This window comes from Lissotriton vulgaris, chromosome 11 (genome assembly GCF_964263255.1).
Source record: "Lissotriton vulgaris chromosome 11, aLisVul1.2, whole genome shotgun sequence".
Lineage (NCBI taxonomy): Eukaryota > Metazoa > Chordata > Amphibia > Caudata > Salamandridae > Lissotriton > Lissotriton vulgaris.
The window spans coordinates 43,619,430-43,638,310 of NC_141699.1; the positions used below are offsets into that span (position 1 = coordinate 43,619,430).

Sequence of the window (18,881 nt, forward strand, 5' to 3'; positions counted from 1 at the left end):
GGTAAACGCAAAATTGTGAAGGCAGAGGGTGATGATTTCTTCTAAACTGACCCTTGAGTTCTGACACTCAGCAGAATAGGTCGACCGGTATTCTTGTATTGTACAGCGATTGAAATATCGACCTACAAGTATTTCATCCACTATCTCAACCTTACTCTTACATCGCAGGGTAAATCTAGGTAAGTGAATGTGAAGTTACTTTCCTTAAGGATGTAGTAGTAGGCGTTGTAGTGGATGTTGTATGTTTGTCGGTTGATATTTGGACTGTGATGTAGTGACTGTAGCCCCGGTAGACCTTCTCAGTGTCCAAAGTGTCTCTGTGCAGTAAGTTCAGTGCAGTGTCTTTCTTCCAGTTCTTTTTTTTTTTTTTTTTGCCGTTTTAGCTTTTTGTGGTTTAGATACCTGTTCACCTTAATGGGCCCCTGTTTATTCCTTTTCTATAATATGTATTTGTGATAAATGAGCAGGTGCAATGCAGGCTAGTGACAAGTTACCTTCGGCATTTATTCAACTCACAACAGAAGGGCTCACTAGAGAAATATGGAATAGGGACTGAAGTATCAAGTCTCCTAAATCCTTATAGTCTCGCTAGTGTTGTATAAGTTAACGTTTGTCTACTGGTTCCTCTCAGACATTATTCCCTTCATAGACATCCGGTCAAAATAAAAACAAGGGGTTCTACAATATTCCCCACTGTCTTTGGTCGGTTTAATATTTCCAGAGTTTTCTTGTGCTTCCCCTTTCTTCACTGATTTCGGGGAGAATCATCTCTGAAGTGTCGTCCTTATCCTTTGTCCCAGCTGATTCTCCTGTCTTGCCAAGAAAGAGGAGGTACAGTTAGGTAGGTGAGCTGGACGCTGTGTGTCCCTGAGCCAACCACGCCCCTTTACATCAGCGTTTTTTTTCCCCCTGAGCCCTGCTTGCCTGTCAAGAAAGAGGCGATTGAATATGGTTGGTGATCTGCAAGCCTGAATGTCCCTCTGCAATTCTCACTCTCTGTGCTTATGTAGAGAGCATATAACCCCCTCATCGATGAGAGCTGTGATTGATGTCCTGCCTAGAGATGCCTGTGATCGTGACCTCATTTCCCCTACTTCTGGAGTGAGAAACGACATGGCAGTTTCATTGCTTCCTCTGTGCTGCGAGAAATAGAAGCCAGGATCTACCTGACCCCTCTGGGATCAGAGTCCCTACTCTTTGGCTCCCCAAGCCAGACTGAGAAAATATGACTCCTGGGTACGGGCAGTACAGTGTCCTTTATGTCTACATGTGGGAGGGTGGGCTGTGACAACCTGCCTGCCCAAAGGGGAACACCATGCCAACGGTCAAGGCCACCGCAGATCAAGCGGCACGCCAAGAAGGGATACAGCTTCTGGCCTATTCTGCATCTATGGTTTCTTAGCAAATAACTAGAAAAAATCACAATAATGACTTCACCACATCCTGCAAACCCTGAAAGCAAGACTGGGCGGCTTCTCCGGGCCTCCAGATTTCTATTTTCATCTCCCGTTTGAAAGCGAGCATGACCACTTCCTGAGTTTTGTGGTGTGGGAGAAACACTTCCAGGTTTACTGTCCCGCTATTCACTTAGTGTCTGCTCCCAGTGTCTGGAAAAGTCCTGGTAATGGTGGATAACTGCTATGCTAGGAAACCCACCTTTATCCTTGTATAGCACTGTCAAAATCTGATCAATTGCGATAACACCAGCATATTACACATGGACCTTTGTCAGCCTCGAAGCCTGTGAGTATCGTACCTCACACATGGCGTAATGCGGCGAGTACCAGAATTCGAGGCCGACACAGGTCCATGCGTAATACACTGGTGTTATCACAGTTGATCGGATTTTGTCTGTGCTACACACAAAGACACGGTGTTGTAATACTATTGACACCTTACGCAAGTCAAGTAATAGATATTGTACTCTGGTAGAGTTATTGCACTTTTCTACATTTCTTGGGCATCACATTATAACGCAGAGAGTCTTTTGGAATTTCGTGTCTACATGGATGTAATCACCACCACAAGCCCTGAAGAAGTCTCTGGTTAGGGACCAAACGCGTTGGCTACATCAATATTCAGAGAAGAAAAGCTATAAAGTATAAGAAGATTGTGAGTAAAAAAAACTTCTTTTAAGAAAAATGTTGATGGAGTCTGCACAGTTATTTAAATTGTTTTGGTAATAATGTAACGGTACCCAATTTATAATCTCTTATGATGGTTGGTGGGTGCTGATCATGTTCTTGCAATTAATCTATGGCGTTTGGTTCGTGTTTGGAAGGTTAAGTGACTGGTCTTCCAGATTCGTTCATCACTCTCTTTGTACGCAGATAATGCAAAGGAAGTGATAAAATACGATTGTAGTTGCCTCAGTCTCTTGTAAATCACATCTTTTAATATCTGTAGGAAGTGAAGGGTAGTTTTACAGTGTGTGTGTGTGTGTGTGTGTGTGTGTGTGTATATATATATATATATATATATATATAATTATATTGCAAAGTGTTTAGTGAAAGCTATCAAATTTGCAGAAGAAAATAACATGCAATCAGGACTGTGTAGGTGGACTCATCATCACACGGACAGAAACACACCATGGATCGGTGAGTATATTGCTCTAAGGGGAATCGGAGCAGGTGATTTACAGAGGCAGCTCTAGAGTGAAACAATAAAGACCTTTGCCATTGACTGTGTACAATTACAAGTATTGCTCCAAACCGATGCATGTTTTAAATGGGACATAGGTCCTAATGGCAACTTTACATTCATCCTTTTCTCTATTTAAACAGCATCTTTCCATAAATAACTGTTTGATAAGTGTTTATCTTCCATGGTAACAGTAGTTGGCGAGTCAAGGAGAGAGGCCCGCCCTAGTGCAGCCAGATTATGCAGTACATGCAAGCTAAGGTGTCTTGTGCCCCTTGTCGCACGAAAGGCAATCTTTAACAATACATTGATTTAGGGATGCTTTGGGTTTACCAAATAGCGATCCACCAAGAAATGTATTCCCATGTTGCTAAATCTTCTAAATCAGGGTGCCAAGGTTCCTGGTGGCAAATTAAATGAGGAGTGGAGGTAGGAGCACAGACAGGTGCCTGAAAAAGCAATTCTCCTCCACTTATAGAGCAGAGGACTCAGATGACCCCACACCATCACTCATGTAGAGCCGTAGGGCGGCATGGAGTCTTGTAGATTTCCACCACTGGTGTTCACGATATCCCCTCTGCGGGTCGTAGAAGATTGAAAAGAGTGCCCACAGACTGACTGCCTCCGGCGGCGATTCTGAATATTGGTTGCACGGCTACAAGAAGTTTCGAAGTAAACCTCTAAATAGGGAAAACTATTGACTCAATCCAGTCTGTTCTTGGCTACTGCTAGTGTGCTCCTGTCATTCATTTGTGACCAGAGGTCATTATGTATGCTTTACTAAAGTTACTTACCAGATCGAGGCCGGCTATAAACTGTATGAGGGTGCTGACAAGACAATGCAAGGACCTAGGTGGTGTACGGGTGATTAATACTATATCATCAGCGTATAAGAGAGCAGGAATTTCTGTATTGTTTATCCTGGGAGCATATTAGCATCCTTTCATGAAGACAGAATTTAGATTGTTAATACACAATGCAAAAAAAGAGTGTGGCAAGAACATATCCACACGTCACAAAGAAAATTCCTCCGATTACTCCACCCGGCTCCAAATCTGATCCCGGCTGAAGGTTCTCTGCGAGTACAAATAAAGTTTACTAAAGCATCTTCCAAACCCACTTTAAACAAAGAGAACCATAGTTGAGTGTGATTGGCTTTATCAGCGGCTGACGAGAGGTCCTTAAAGGCGAGGTACAGTCAGCAGTGCCTGGCTATGATATGTTTCTCAATAACAAGATTTAGGTTCAAGCTCTGTTCCAATGTACTCCGCTTCTCTCTAATGCTATATTGACATACATTGATAACTGAGTTGCTCCTGCCCCAATCTCACACCTTAATATGTATTATTCTACCAATACTTTTAACTTATGTATCAATAAGCAAGCTGGGCCAGTGGCATTTTGGATCGAAGCATTTGCTAGTTTAAATATAGATACAAACATAGATGTAGACCAGGAGGATGGCAACTGATCAGAACCAAGGTTATTAAAAACACGAGTCAAAAGAGTGTCAATCAGTCGGTGTACCATATATTATGTTAAAGTGAGCCGCCCATTGGGCGCTGGTAATGTGACACTCATCATAGTACTTGCATTGAAACATAACTTAATTGAATTGACTTGGGATCAAAAAGCCTTTTGATTTTTTTTTTTCTGCTAGGGCAGTAGATCCCCCTTACTATTATTAATAGTCTCTGCTTTCCTCCTTTTCATTACTCGTTTATAAACGGAGCGAGAGTTCGCAAACTGCACAGTGTTCCTAGGTCTAGATTATAAGGCAGAACGCAGCCGCCTGCGTCCGCGAGAGCAAGCTGCATCGAAGCACTATGAGCTATCTTTGAATTTCGTTGTAGGCTTTAATGGGCCGTAAAAAATGCTGGTGCAAACTCAGTCTCAATGTTTAACTTATACTCCCATTCTGTTCAACAAGTTAAGAATGTACACAAGTATTTCTAATTAATTCGGCAAAAAAATGAGAGTATGACTACGGAGATTACAGGCTACTCTTAGACCATTATGTTCAGGCGTAAGACAGGCAATAATGTAATTTGAACAGTTGATAATGTACAATGGGAAAGAAAATTGAGCTACTAAGGGGTTAAGGTCCCAAAAATTTAGATCCATCATTTCCCCATGTAGAAAATATTTGATTAACCAACGGGACAAAAAAGTTTCTCAATTTACTGTCCTGCTATTCTCCTAGTGTCGGCTCCCAGTGTCGGGGAAGGCCCTGGTAGTGGTGCATCTGCTGTGCCAGAGGATCCACCGTTATCCTTAGTTAGATGACAGGCTGGTGAACGCATCCATCCAGGATTAGGCGAGGCAATACCAGACATTACAATTGCCCTTTTTAGAAGGGTTGGAGTTTTCAGTCCTGATCCTCAAGGCCAGGGGGTGGTTCTCCACAGTAAACAAGTTCAAATGAGTATCATTTCCTCTGCCGCAGCCACAAGTGACCGCGGCATCAAGTGTGTTTTTGAGGGATAACGTTCTCCTCTGGACAGCTTGCGCATCAGTGGCCTTTGTTGCCATTGTGACCATCAGCATGTTCGACTTGAGGCATCTGCCTTGCCATGAGTATTTCCTATCGAGAATTCAGATGAGCAGGCGCAGATTGGGACAGACAACATTACTGTTGTGTTTTGTGTAAATAAACTGGGGGTGAAGAGGTGTTCCTGCTCTGGACATTTTGTTTAGGCAGCTTCCACCTTTCTGAGTGTGCAATGCCGCACCTGAGTATGCCCTTGTTACTCCTCCGAGCCTGGAACTTACAAGGCTAGCTTTAGTGCCATATGATTGATCAGTGGAACGCCACAATTTGTGTCAACCGCACCTCTTCCAGGGCCTTATATTCTAGCAGATGGACTGGCTTCTATCAGTGGTGTGAAACACGTTCCTCAAATTGCTTATAGTCTGTGAATCTGAACATCTTCCAGTGTGTGCTCTCTTTGTAAAAAAAGGGTTTCAATGTTGGCACTTTTAGGGCTACCGGTCGTCCCTTGACCAAAAATAAGTTGTCTCTGGTGACAATGTTGAAATTATAATATTGCAGTTTAAGTACTTACAGATGCTTGTTAACATATGTTTCATTCTCCAGCGACCCCCACCAACTCTTCCATCCTCACCCTATTCCTTCCTGCACCCATCAATACTGAAACTTTCAATTGAATTAAACTCCTCATTCCAGTCCCCTGTTCTGATTCTCCTGATCCATCACTTTGATTGACCATCTGATCACTCATGTATCCGTCACCTTGATTGACCATCTGATCACTCATGTATCCTTCACCTTGATTGACCCTCTGATCACTCATGTATCCATCACCTTGATTGACCCTCTGATCACTCATGTATCCTTCACTTTGATTGACCATCTGACCACTCATGTATCAGTCACCTTGATTGACCATCTGATCTCTCCTGTATCCTTCACCTTGATTGACCATCTGATCACTCATGTATCCTTCACCTTGATTGACCATCTGATCACTCATGTATCCTTCACCTTGATTGACCATCTGACCACTCATGTATCAGTCACCTTGATTGACCATCTGATCACTCATGTATCCGTCACCTTGATTGACCATCTGATCACTCATGTATCCTTCACCTTGATTGACCCTCTGATCACTCATGTATCCATCACCTTGATTGACCCTCTGATCACTCATGTATCCTTCACTTTGATTGACCATCTGACCACTCATGTATCAGTCACCTTGATTGACCATCTGATCTCTCCTGTATCCTTCACCTTGATTGACCATCTGATCACTCATGTATCCTTCACCTTGATTGACCATCTGATCACTCATGTATCCTTCACCTTGATTGACCATCTGACCACTCATGTATCAGTCACCTTGATTGACCATCTGATCACTCATGTATCCGTCACCTTGATTGACCATCTGATCACTCATGTATCCTTCACCTTGATTGACCCTCTGATCACTCATGTATCCATCACCTTGATTGACCCTCTGATCACTCATGTATCCTTCACTTTGATTGACCATCTGACCACTCATGTATCAGTCACCTTGATTGACCATCTGATCTCTCCTGTATCCTTCACCTTGATTGACCATCTGATCACTCATGTATCCTTCACCTTCATTGACCATCTGATCACTCATGTATCCATCACCTTGATTGACCATCTGACCACTCATGTATCCTCCACCTTGATTGACCATCTGATCACTCATGTATCCTTCACCTTGATTGACCCTCTGATCACTCATGTATCCTTCACTTTGATTGACCATCTGACCACTCATGTATCAGTCACCTTGATTGACCATCTGATCTCTCCTGTATCCTTCACCTTGATTGACCCTCTGATCACTCATGTATCCTTCACCTTGATTGACCATCTGATCACTCATGTATCCTTCACCTTGATTGACCCTCTGATCACTCATGTATCCTTCACCTTGATTGACCCTCTGATCACTCATGTATCCTTCACCTTGATTGACCATCTGATCTCTCCTGTATCCTTCACCTTGATTGACCCTCTGATCACCCATGTATCCTTCACCTTGATTGACCATCTGATCACTCATGTATCCTTCACTTTGATTGACCATCTGACCACTCATGTATCAGTCACCTTGATTGACCATCTGATCTCTCCTGTATCCTTCACCTTGATTGACCCTCTGATCACTCATGTATCCTTCACCTTGATTGACCATCTGATCACTCATGTATCCTTCACCTTGATTGACCCTCTGATCACTCATGTATCCTTCACCTTGATTGACCCTCTGATCACTCATGTATCCTTCACCTTGATTGACCATCTGACCACTCATGTATCAGTCACCTTGATTGACCATCTGATCACTCATGTATCCTTCACCTTGATTGACCATCTGATCTCTCCTGTATCCTTCACCTTGATTGACCATCTGATCACTCATGTATCCATCACCTTGATTGACCATCTGACCACTCATGTATCCTTCACCTTGATTGACCATCTGATCACTCATGTATCCATCACCTTGATTGACCATCTGATCTCTCCTGTATCCTTCACCTTGATTGACCATCTGATCACTCATGTATCCATCACCTTGATTGACCATCTGATCACTCATGTATCCATCACCTTGATTGACCATCTGATCACTCATGTATCCATCACCTTGATTGACCATCTGACCACTCATGTATCCTTCACCTTGATTGACCATCTGATCACTCATGTATCCATCACCTTGATTGACCATCTGACCACTCATGTATCCTTCACCGTGATTGGTTGATTGACCATCTGACCACTCATGTGTCCATCACCTTGATTAACCCCAGGATCTGGAATTCACTCCCTCCAGAAACCAGGCTTATCTCCTCCACTACATTTTTTAAGAAAAAAGTAAAAGCTATCCTCATGGCTAAATTCACCTGAACTTTTACTTTGGATATATTTGAGACTATGCACCTATTTGTACTATTTGTTTATCTGGTTGTTTATTTGTATTATTGGTTTATCTGATTGACTATGCTCCCTCATGTACCTACCCTATTTTGCTACTCATTTATTACCTACAACTATTCTGTGCTCAAAAGTCTGTTAATCACTCTCTTGTGCTTACCACTTGTTTTTGTAAAGCGCTCTGATATCTGCAAAGATCTTGTTCGTGCTATATAAAACTTTCAAAATAAATAAATAAATCACTCATGTATCCATCACCTTGATTGACCCTCTGATCACTCATGTATCCTTCACCTTGATTGACCATCTGACCACTCATGTATCCTTCACCTTGATTGACCATCTCATCACTCATTGATCTCATGTATCCGTCACCTTGATTGACCCTCTGATCACTCATGTATCCATCATCTTGATTGACCATCTGACCACTCATGTATCCATCACCTTGATTGACCATCTCATCACTCATTGATCTCATGTATCCGTCACCTTGATTGACCATCTGATCTCTCCTGTATCCTTCACCATGATTGACCCTCTGATCACTCATGTATCCTTCACCTTCATTGACCATCTGATCACTCATGTATCCATCACCTTGATTGACCATCTGATCACTCATGTATCCATCACCTTGATTGACCCTCTGATCACTCATGTATCCTTCACCTTGATTGACCATCTCATCACTCCTGCATCCTTCACCTTGATTGACCATCTCATCACTCCTGTATCCTTCACCTTGATTGACCCTCTGATCACTCATGTATCCTTCACCTTGATTGACCATCTCATCACTCCTGCATCCTTCACCTTGATTGACCATCTCATCACTCCTGTATCCTTCACCTTGATTGACCATCTCATCACTCCTGTATCCTTCACCTTGATTGACCATCTCATCACTCCTGTATCCTTCACCGTGATTGACCATCTGATCACTCATTTATCCATCACCTTGATTGACCCTCTGATCACTCATGTATCCTTCACTGTGATTGACCATCTGATCACTCCTGTATCCTTCACCTTGATTGACCATCTGATTTCTCCTGTATCCTTCACCTTCATTGACCATCTGATCACTCATATATCCATCACCTTGATTGACCATCTGATCGCTCCTGTATCCTTCACCTTGATTGACCATCTGATCACTCATATATCCATCACCTTGATTGACCATCTGATCACTCATATATCCATCACCTTAATTGACCATCTCATCACTCCTGTATCCTTCACCTTGATTGACCATCTGATCACTCATGTATCCTTCACCTTGATTGACCATCTGATCACTCATGTATCCTTCACCTTGATTGACCATCTCATCTCTCCTGTATCCTTCACCTTGATTGACCATCTCATCACTCATGTATCCTTCACCTTGATTGACCATCTGATCACTCATGTATCCTTCACCGTGATTGACCATCTGATCACTCATGTATCCATCACCTTGATTGACCCTCTGATCACTCATGTATCCTTCACCATGATTGACCATCTGATCACTCATGTATCCATCACCTTGATTGACCATCTGACCACTCATGTATCCTCCACCTTGATTGACCATCTGATCACTCATGTATCCTTCACCGTGATTGACCATCTGATCACTCATGTATCCTTCACCGTGATTGACCCTCTGATCACTCATGTATCCTTCACCTTCATTGACCATCTGACCACTCATGTATCCATCACCTTGATTGACCATCTGACCACTCATGTATCCTCCACCTTGATTGACCATCTGATCACTCATGTATCCTTCACCGTGATTGACCATCTGATCACTCATGCATCCTTCACCTTGGTTGACCATCTGATCACTCATGTAACCATCCCCTTGATTGACCATCTGATCACTCATGTAACCATCCCCTTGATTGACCATCTGATCTCTCCTGTATCCTTCACCTTGATTGACCCTCTGATCACTCATGTATCCTTCACCTTGATTGACCATCTCATCACTCCTGTATCATTCACCTTGATTGACCATCTCATCACTCATGTATCCTTCACCTTGATTGACCATCTGATCACTCATGTAACCATCCCCTTGATTGACCATCTGATCTCTCCTGTATCCTTCACCTTGATTGACCCTCTGATCACTCATGTATCCTTCACCTTGATTGACCATCTCATCACTCCTGTATCCTTCACCTTGATTGACCATCTCATCACTCCTGTATCCATCACCTTGATTGACCCTCTGATCACTCATGTATCCTTCACCTTGATTGACCATCTGACCAGTCATGTATCCTTCACCTTGATTGACCCTCTGATCACTCATGTATCCTTCACCGTGATTGACCCTCTGATCACTCATGTATCCTTCACCGTGATTTACCCTCTGATCACTCATGTATCCATCACCTTGATTGACCCTCTGATCACTCATGTATCCTTCACCTTGATTGACCATCTGACCAGTCATGTATCCTTCACCTTGATTGACCATCTGACCACTCATGTATCCATCACCTTGATTGACCATCTGATCTCTCCTGTATCCTTCACCTTGATTGACCATCTGATCACGCATGTATCCTTCACCTTGATTGACCATCTGATCACTCATGTATCCTTCACCTTGATTGACCATCTGATCTCTCCTGTATCCTTCACCTTCATTGACCATCTGATCTCTCCTGTATCCTTCACCTTGATTGACCCTCTGATCACTCATGTATCCTTCACCTTCATTGACCATCTGATCACTCATGTATCCATCACCTTGATTGACCATCTGACCACTCATGTATCCTCCACCTTGATTGACCATCTGATCACTCATGTATCCTTCACCGTGATTGACCATCTGATCACTCATGCATCCTTCACCTTGGTTGACCATCTGATCACTCATGTAACCATCCCCTTGATTGACCATCTGATCACTCATGTAACCATCCCCTTGATTGACCATCTGATCTCTCCTGTATCCTTCACCTTGATTGACCCTCTGATCACTCATGTATCCTTCACCTTGATTGACCATCTCATCCCTCGTGTATCCTTCACCTTGATTGACCATCTCATCACTCCTGTATCCATCACCTTGATTGACCCTCTGATCACTCATGTATCCTTCACCTTGATTGACCATCTGACCAGTCATGTATCCTTCACCTTGATTGACCCTCTGATCACTCATGTATCCTTCACCGTGATTGACCCTCTGATCACTCATGTATCCATCACCTTTGATGGACCATCTCATCACTCCTGTATCCTTCACCTTGATTGACCATCTGACCACTCATGTATCCTTCACCTTGATTGACCATCTGATCTCTCCTGTATCCTTCACCTTCATTGACCATCTGATCTCTCCTGTATCCTTCACCTTCATTGACCATCTGATCTCTCCTGTATCCTTCACCTTGATTGACCCTCTGATCACTCATGTATCCTTCACCTTCATTGACCATCTGATCACTCATGTATCCATCACCTTGATTGACCATCTGATCACTCATGTATCCTTCACCGTGATTGACCATCTGATCACTCATGCATCCTTCACCTTGGTTGACCATCTGATCACTCATGTAACCATCCCCTTGATTGACCATCTGATCACTCATGTAACCATCCCCTTGATTGACCATCTGATCTCTCCTGTATCCTTCACCTTGATTGACCCTCTGATCACTCATGTATCCTTCACCTTGATTGACCATCTCATCCCTCGTGTATCCTTCACCTTGATTGACCATCTCATCACTCCTGTATCCATCACCTTGATTGACCCTCTGATCACTCATGTATCCTTCACCTTGATTGACCATCTGACCAGTCATGTATCCTTCACCTTGATTGACCCTCTGATCACTCATGTATCCTTCACCGTGATTGACCCTCGGATCACTCATGTATCCATCACCTTGATTGACCCTCTGATCACTCATGTATCCTTCACCTTGATTGACCATCTGACCAGTCATGTATCCTTCACCTTGATTGACCATCTGACCACTCATGTATCCATCACCTTGATTGACCATCTGATCTCTCCTGTATCCTTCACCTTGATTGACCATCTGATCACGCATGTATCCTTCACCTTGATTGACCATCTGATCACTCATGTATCCATCCCTTTGATGGACCATCTCATCACTCCTGTATCCTTCACCTTGATTGACCATCTGACCACTCATGTATCCTTCACCTTGATTGACCATCTCATCACTCCTGTATCCTTCACCTTGATTGACCATCTCATCACTCCTGTATCCATCACCTTGATTGACCCTCTGATCACTCATGTATCCTTCACCTTGATTGACCATCTGACCAGTCATGTATCCTTCACCTTGATTGACCCTCTGATCACTCATGTATCCTTCACCTTGATTGACCCTCTGATCACTCATGTATCCATCACCTTGATTGACACTCTGATCACTCATGTATCCTTCACCTTGATTGACCATCTGACCAGTCATGTATCCTTCACCTTGATTGACCATCTGACCACTCATGTATCCATCACCTTGATTGACCATCTGATCTCTCCTGTATCCTTCACCTTGATTGACCATCTGATCACGCATGTATCCTTCACCTTGATTGACCATCTGATCACTCATGTATCCATCCCTTTGATGGACCATCTCATCACTCCTGTATCCTTCACCTTGATTGACCATCTGACCACTCATGTATCCTTCACCTTGATTGACCATCTGACAACTCATGTATCCATCACCCTGATTGACCATTTGATCTCTTTTGTATTTACAGACGCCTCTGCTGGATGATCCTGTCTTCATCCATCCCAGCTCCATCCTTTTCAGACAGCTGCCAGAGTTTGTGGTCTATCAGGAAATTGTGGAAACCTCGAAGATGTACCTTAAAGGTAAGGAGAGCAGACTCTTCTGGGAAGCGTGTGATGTGCTCGATGGCGCAGACTGATCATGATCACGGAGCACCAGGGTTCGAGGAAGTTCAGAAGCAGTCTTGAGCCTCTGTGTGTGGTCTGGGTGGAATTAGGACACAGGGCTGTGAGTGAGGTCTGAATCATCGCCCAGAGCCAAAGCATGCCTGCCCCATCAGGTCACATTCCTAGTGGTTATTAAACCACTTGAACCCACAAAATGTTGGGTACCTGTAGATAGAAGGTTACAGCTCCCTGCACAGTCTGTGATTAGAGTAACTTCAGGACGAAATGGGTTTAAGTTGAGTCCTTTTGTCAGTTGAAGTTCATTTGTGCAACCTAAGGATTGTGTCATAAAGAGTGATTGATCTTTTTTGCATATTTTATGTTTGTTTGCTGCAAACTGAAAATGTAATATTTTTGTTTTTCTGTTGGTTTTGGCTCTGATGATTGGGATTCACATAGTATCCGCTTTCATCATGAAATGGATAACGTGGGCTTTCACCGTTGGTTCTTGATGAAGTGACAATCATCTCATTGACTAGTGTAAATACTCTATTTTGAATTTGTTTATAGAACTTTGCTACGGCTACAACTCGAGCAAATGTACACCAAGCAATCCAAAGCGTCATAGGGACCAGCAAAGATGATGTTTTCAAACTCTATATTTGATGCGGCAGCTCTTTAGAGCGGCTCCGAACAGTAGTATAGAGTAATGAAAGCACTCCAGAGGCGTGTCCTGCACAAGAAACTAAAACAGAAATATAGATTCCGATATACTAAGGCAGCGGATGCTACAGTAACCGAGGGGATGCGTTACAGACACTGCTATAGGTCCGGATACACTAATGAGGGGATACTGCACAGATGCTGCTTTTGTACAGCATCTGCAAAGTGCTTTTTGGGTCTCGCCTAGACAGATATGCAGTATACACTTTAGTGTGGAAGCTTCGCCCATCTTCCGCCCATCTTTTTCATTTTATTAGGTCAGTAAATGCTGCCTCCCGATTGGTGTAAGGCTTGTTAGTCCCTCCTCATGACGATTATGTCATTTGTATGCTTCCAAGGCTACTGGCCACTTTACTCGCACACTTTCTCTCTACTCCTCCTCCCATTATCGTCCAGGAAGACCTGCCCCTGCCTCTCCCGTGAATCGGCTCACCGGGCAGAGCGAGGGAAAATAAAATCATAAAAGCATGTTTTATTACCATTTTATTTTTCCTTTATTCACTGCTCGAAGCAATGTGGCGGCGCTGCTCCTCCTTCACAGAGGAGCGGCTGCTGCTTCCGCTTAAAATACCTGATGGCGATTGTGAACTGTGAGCCTGGGCACTGGGGTAGGGGTATGTGGTCACTGCTGCAGCTGGTTTTTAGTCAAGGGGTTGTTGTGAACTGTAAACACCTGCAGGAGGGTTGGGGATATGTTCCTGTTTGCATGGTTTCTTTTCTCAGATAACTCTTGTGAACTGTGAGTCTCTGCAGGAGGGTGGGGGATATGTTCCTGTTTGCACGGTTTCTTTTCTCAGATAACTCTTGTGAACTGTGAGTCTCTGCGGGAGGGTGGGGGATATGTTCCTGTTTGCATGGTTTCTTTTCTCAGATAACTCTTGTGAACTGTGAGTCTCTGCGGGAGAGGTGGGGGATATGTTCCTGTTTGCATGGTTTCTTTTCTCAGATAACTCTTGTGAACTGTGAGTCTCTGCGGGAGAGGTGGGGGATATGTTCCTGTTTGCATGGTTTCTTTTCTCAGATAACTCTTGTGAACTGTGAGTCTCTGCGGGAGAGGTGGGGGATATGTTCCTGTTTGCATGGTTTCTTTTCTCTGATAACTCTTGTGAACTGTGAGTCTCTGCGGGAGAGGTGGGGGATATGTTCCTGTTTGCATGGTTTCTTTTCTCAGATAACTCTTGTGAACTGTGAGTCTCTGCGGGAGAGGTGGGGGATATGTTCCTGTTTGCATGGTTTCTTTTCTCAGATAACTCTTGTGAACTGTGAGTCTCTGCGGGAGAGGTGGGGGATATGTTCCTGTTTGCATGGTTTCTTTTCTCTGATAACTCTTGTGAACTGTGAGTCTCTGCGGGAGAGGTGGGGGATATGTTCCTGTTTGCATGGTTTCTTTTCTCAGATAACTCTTGTGAACTGTGAGTCTCTGCGGGAGAGGTGGGGGATATGTTCCTGTTTGCATGGTTTCTTTTCTCAGATAACTCTTGTGAACTGTGAGTCTCTGCGGGAGAGGTGGGGGATATGTTCCTGTTTGCATGGTTTCTTTTCTCAGATAACTCTTGTGAACTGTGAGTCTCTGCGGGAGAGGTGGGGGATATGTTCCTGTTTGCATGGTTTCTTTTCTCAGATAACTCTTGTGAACTGTGAGTCTCTGCGGGAGAGGTGGGGGATATGTTCCTGTTTGCATGGTTTCTTTTCTCAGATAACTCTTGTGAACTGTGAGTCTCTGCGGGAGAGGTGGGGGATATGTTCCTGTTTGCATGGTTTCTTTTCTCAGATAACTCTTGTGAACTGTGAGTCTCTGCGGGAGAGGTGGGGGATATGTTCCTGTTTGCATGGTTTCTTTTCTCAGATAACTCTTGTGAACTGTGAGTCTCTGCGGGAGAGGTGGGGGATATGTTCCTGTTTGCATGGTTTCTTTTCTCAGATAACTCTTGTGAACTGTGAGTCTCTGCGGGAGAGGTGGGGGATATGTTCCTGTTTGCATGGTTTCTTTTCTCAGATAACTCTTGTGAACTGTGAGTCTCTGCGGGAGAGGTGGGGGATATGTTCCTGTTTGCATGGTTTCTTTTCTCAGATAACTCTTGTGAACTGTGAGTCTCTGCGGGAGAGGTGGGGGATATGTTCCTGTTTGCACGGTTTCTTTTCTCAGATAACTCTTGTGAACTGTGAGTCTCTGCGGGAGAGGTGGGGGATATGTTCCTGTTTGCATGGTTTCTTTTCTCTGATAACTCTTGTGAACTGTGAGTCTCTGCGGGAGAGGTGGGGGATATGTTCCTGTTTGCATGGTTTCTTTTCTCAGATAACTCTTGTGAACTGTGAGTCTCTGCGGGAGAGGTGGGGGATATGTTCCTGTTTGCATGGTTTCTTTTCTCAGATAACTCTTGTGAACTGTGAGTCTCTGCGGGAGAGGTGGGGGATATGTTCCTGTTTGCATGGTTTCTTTTCTCAGATAACTCTTGTGAACTGTGAGTCTCTGCGGGAGAGGTGGGGGATATGTTCCTGTTTGCACGGTTTCTTTTCTCAGATAACTCTTGTGAACTGTGAGTCTCTGCGGGAGAGGTGGGGGATATGTTCCTGTTTGCACGGTTTCTTTTCTCAGATAACTCTTGTGAACTGTGAGTCTCTGCAGGAGGGGTGGGGGGTATGTTCCTGTTTGAACTGCTTCTTTTCTCAGATAACTCTTGTGAACTGTGATTCTCTTCAGGAGGGTGGGGGATATGTTCCTGTTTGCATGGTTTCTTTTCTCAGATAACTCTTGTGAACTGTGAGTCTCTGCGGGAGAGGTGGGGGATATGTTCCTGTTTGCATGGTTTCTTTTCTCAGATAACTCTTGTGAACTGTGAGTCTCTGCGGGAGAGGTGGGGGATATGTTCCTGTTTGCACGGTTTCTTTTCTCAGATAACTCTTGTGAACTGTGAGTCTCTGCGGGAGAGGTGGGGGATATGTTCCTGTTTGCACTGTTTCTTTTCTCAGATAACTGTGAAGATGTCCAAGAGGAGTGTTGTCTGATCTGTCACTCTTTCATTTACCAGGTGTTTCTGTAATTGCTGCGGAGTGGATCCCGGCACTCTTGCCTCAGTATTGTCACTTTGGCAGTCCACTGGAAAACCCAGCGCCAGCGTTGTGCCCTGACACCGGAAGAGTGAAGTGCCACAGAGCCAGCACCTTCTGTGAGTTTCAGAAGTCTCTGCAGGATTGCCCACACTCATGCATGTTTACATTGACTCGTCGTAAAGTATTCAGGACTTACTTAGGAGTCAGTCCCTAGAGGTAGATGCTTGCAGCAGCTATACCCCTCAATACTGGTATTAAAGCGAGCATTTGGGGGAAATGTTTTACTTTGCTTTGAGAATAAGTGTCCGTGTTCAGACCCAAACAGGAGGTCACTAAAAGGTAAACAGGTGTCAAGAAGTACAACACTGGCCTTCCTTTGGTAGCTACAAGATCGTCTTGAGTGGAAACGCAGTGTTTTTTAGAGCTAGAAATTCTCTGAGCCTTCACTTATATGCAGGTTGGTAAGAATGGAAACATTTTAGAACCAAAATGTATTATCAAAAATAGCCAGCACAGGGCGGCCCTGGTAGTAACGCTAAAGGATTTCTGGTAAAGGGTAGTCAAGGCAGCTGGCAAGGCTGGTACGAGGTTGACGCACGCTATTTCCCTTTGGTGGTATTATAGGCGTTCAAATTGGGTTTTTTCTGAGCCTTAATGGTTGGTCCCAGGGATTACAAACAGATTGTAGTGGTTAGTGGGAGTTGTCGCCTTATCGGTAGGTCCCAGAGACTTAAGACAGAGTGAATGGGTTAGTAGTGGTGTCGGGAGGACCACATGGACCTCCTCTGGAAGGCCACAAACTCCTTCCCAACCCATCATTCTTAGGAGCTGCTGAATTCGACTTTTAAAAGGACTGTCTCAGTTCTCAGATCCTTCCACACCCCAGACAATCAGTCCCAGTGATTCCCACACCCCAGTTACATGTGCACTGGGTGTCCTGGTTCGTCGAGGCAGCTGCGAAGCTTTGACAGGCCAGCATGCATTTTCTCTGCATATCTTGGAGTCACTGTAGGCCCACAACTTGCAGGAGGTAAAGCCCATCAGCAGGCAGAGCACACTGTGCAAGATGGCTGAAGCCTCAACTGCTCATGTTTGAAGTAACTTGTTTCTGCAGCTCTCAACCAGGTCTTTGGAGCAGGATTTACAGCGAAAGGCAGATAGTTTTCTAATTTCCAAGCACAATAGAAAAGTAGCCTGAACAAAGGGTTTTAAAGACATCCAACTATATGTTTGAAAGTCTTTTGGCCTGGAAGCTTGTCAACGGGTTTTCTTCTCTCACTTGTGATACAAATTCTCCCTAAAGGCAGGCTGCGGCCACCCCGAACCGGCTCTTTTGCAAGCAGCAAATGTCACAAGGAGATCTCTCCCTGCTCCTCTTCTGTGGCAGCACCGTTTGATTAACTACTTGTATTTCCCAATTTGCTATAAATCCTGGGAGATCTTACACAGAGCGCGAGGGAAAGTTAATTAGCACAGGAAATTAAATTGCCTAATGGCAGATTTCTAGCCCTAGTTATCTCCTGACTCCTTTCCAGCGGGTTAGATAAAATCCTTTGAGGTTCTGTGTGCTTGGACCTTGCCCGCTGAATGTATCCTCAGCCACTTCACTTCCTTCAGGTAAGTGAACTTCTATAACCTGGCATGTAAAATAAATGAAGCCAAATCCCGTTTCTGCTCCGGCCTTTCCTGGGCGCACGGGTTTCCCCTATTTTGCTGCAACCGTTAAAGGTAATGAGTTCCATGATTTTTACTATATTTCGTTTTATAGTAATACCACAAACGCCTGATGTCAAGGTGCAGTGGAAGACGCCTTTTCAGGGCTTGGGATTTTGGCATGATTGCTGAACTGATTGTGTATCTACCCAGGAGAAGCTTGCACCTTAACGCTTGTGTATCTACCCAGGAGAAGCTTGCACCTTAACGCTTGTGTATCTACCCAGGAGAAGCTTGCACCTTAACGCTTGTGTATCTACCCAGGAGAAGCTTGCACCTTAACGCTTGTGTATCTACCCAGGAGAAGCTTGCACCTTAACGCTTGTGTACCTACCCAGGAGAAGCTTGCACCTTAACGCTTGTGTATCTACCCAGGAGAAGCTT

General features: G+C 44.2%; 1 protein-coding gene across 1 annotated transcript in view; it reads left to right on the forward strand.

Moving 5' to 3' along the window:
• DHX37 (DEAH-box helicase 37) overlaps nucleotides 1-18,881 on the forward strand; it is a 308,890-nt gene that overhangs the window by 232,727 nt on the left and 57,282 nt on the right. Inside the window, exons 23-24 of the mRNA XM_086942683.1 lie at nucleotides 12,872-12,986; nucleotides 16,763-16,900. Of these exons, the coding sequence (XP_086798809.1) occupies nucleotides 12,872-12,986; nucleotides 16,763-16,900 (253 nt within the window). The remainder of the gene's footprint in view (nucleotides 1-12,871; nucleotides 12,987-16,762; nucleotides 16,901-18,881) is intronic.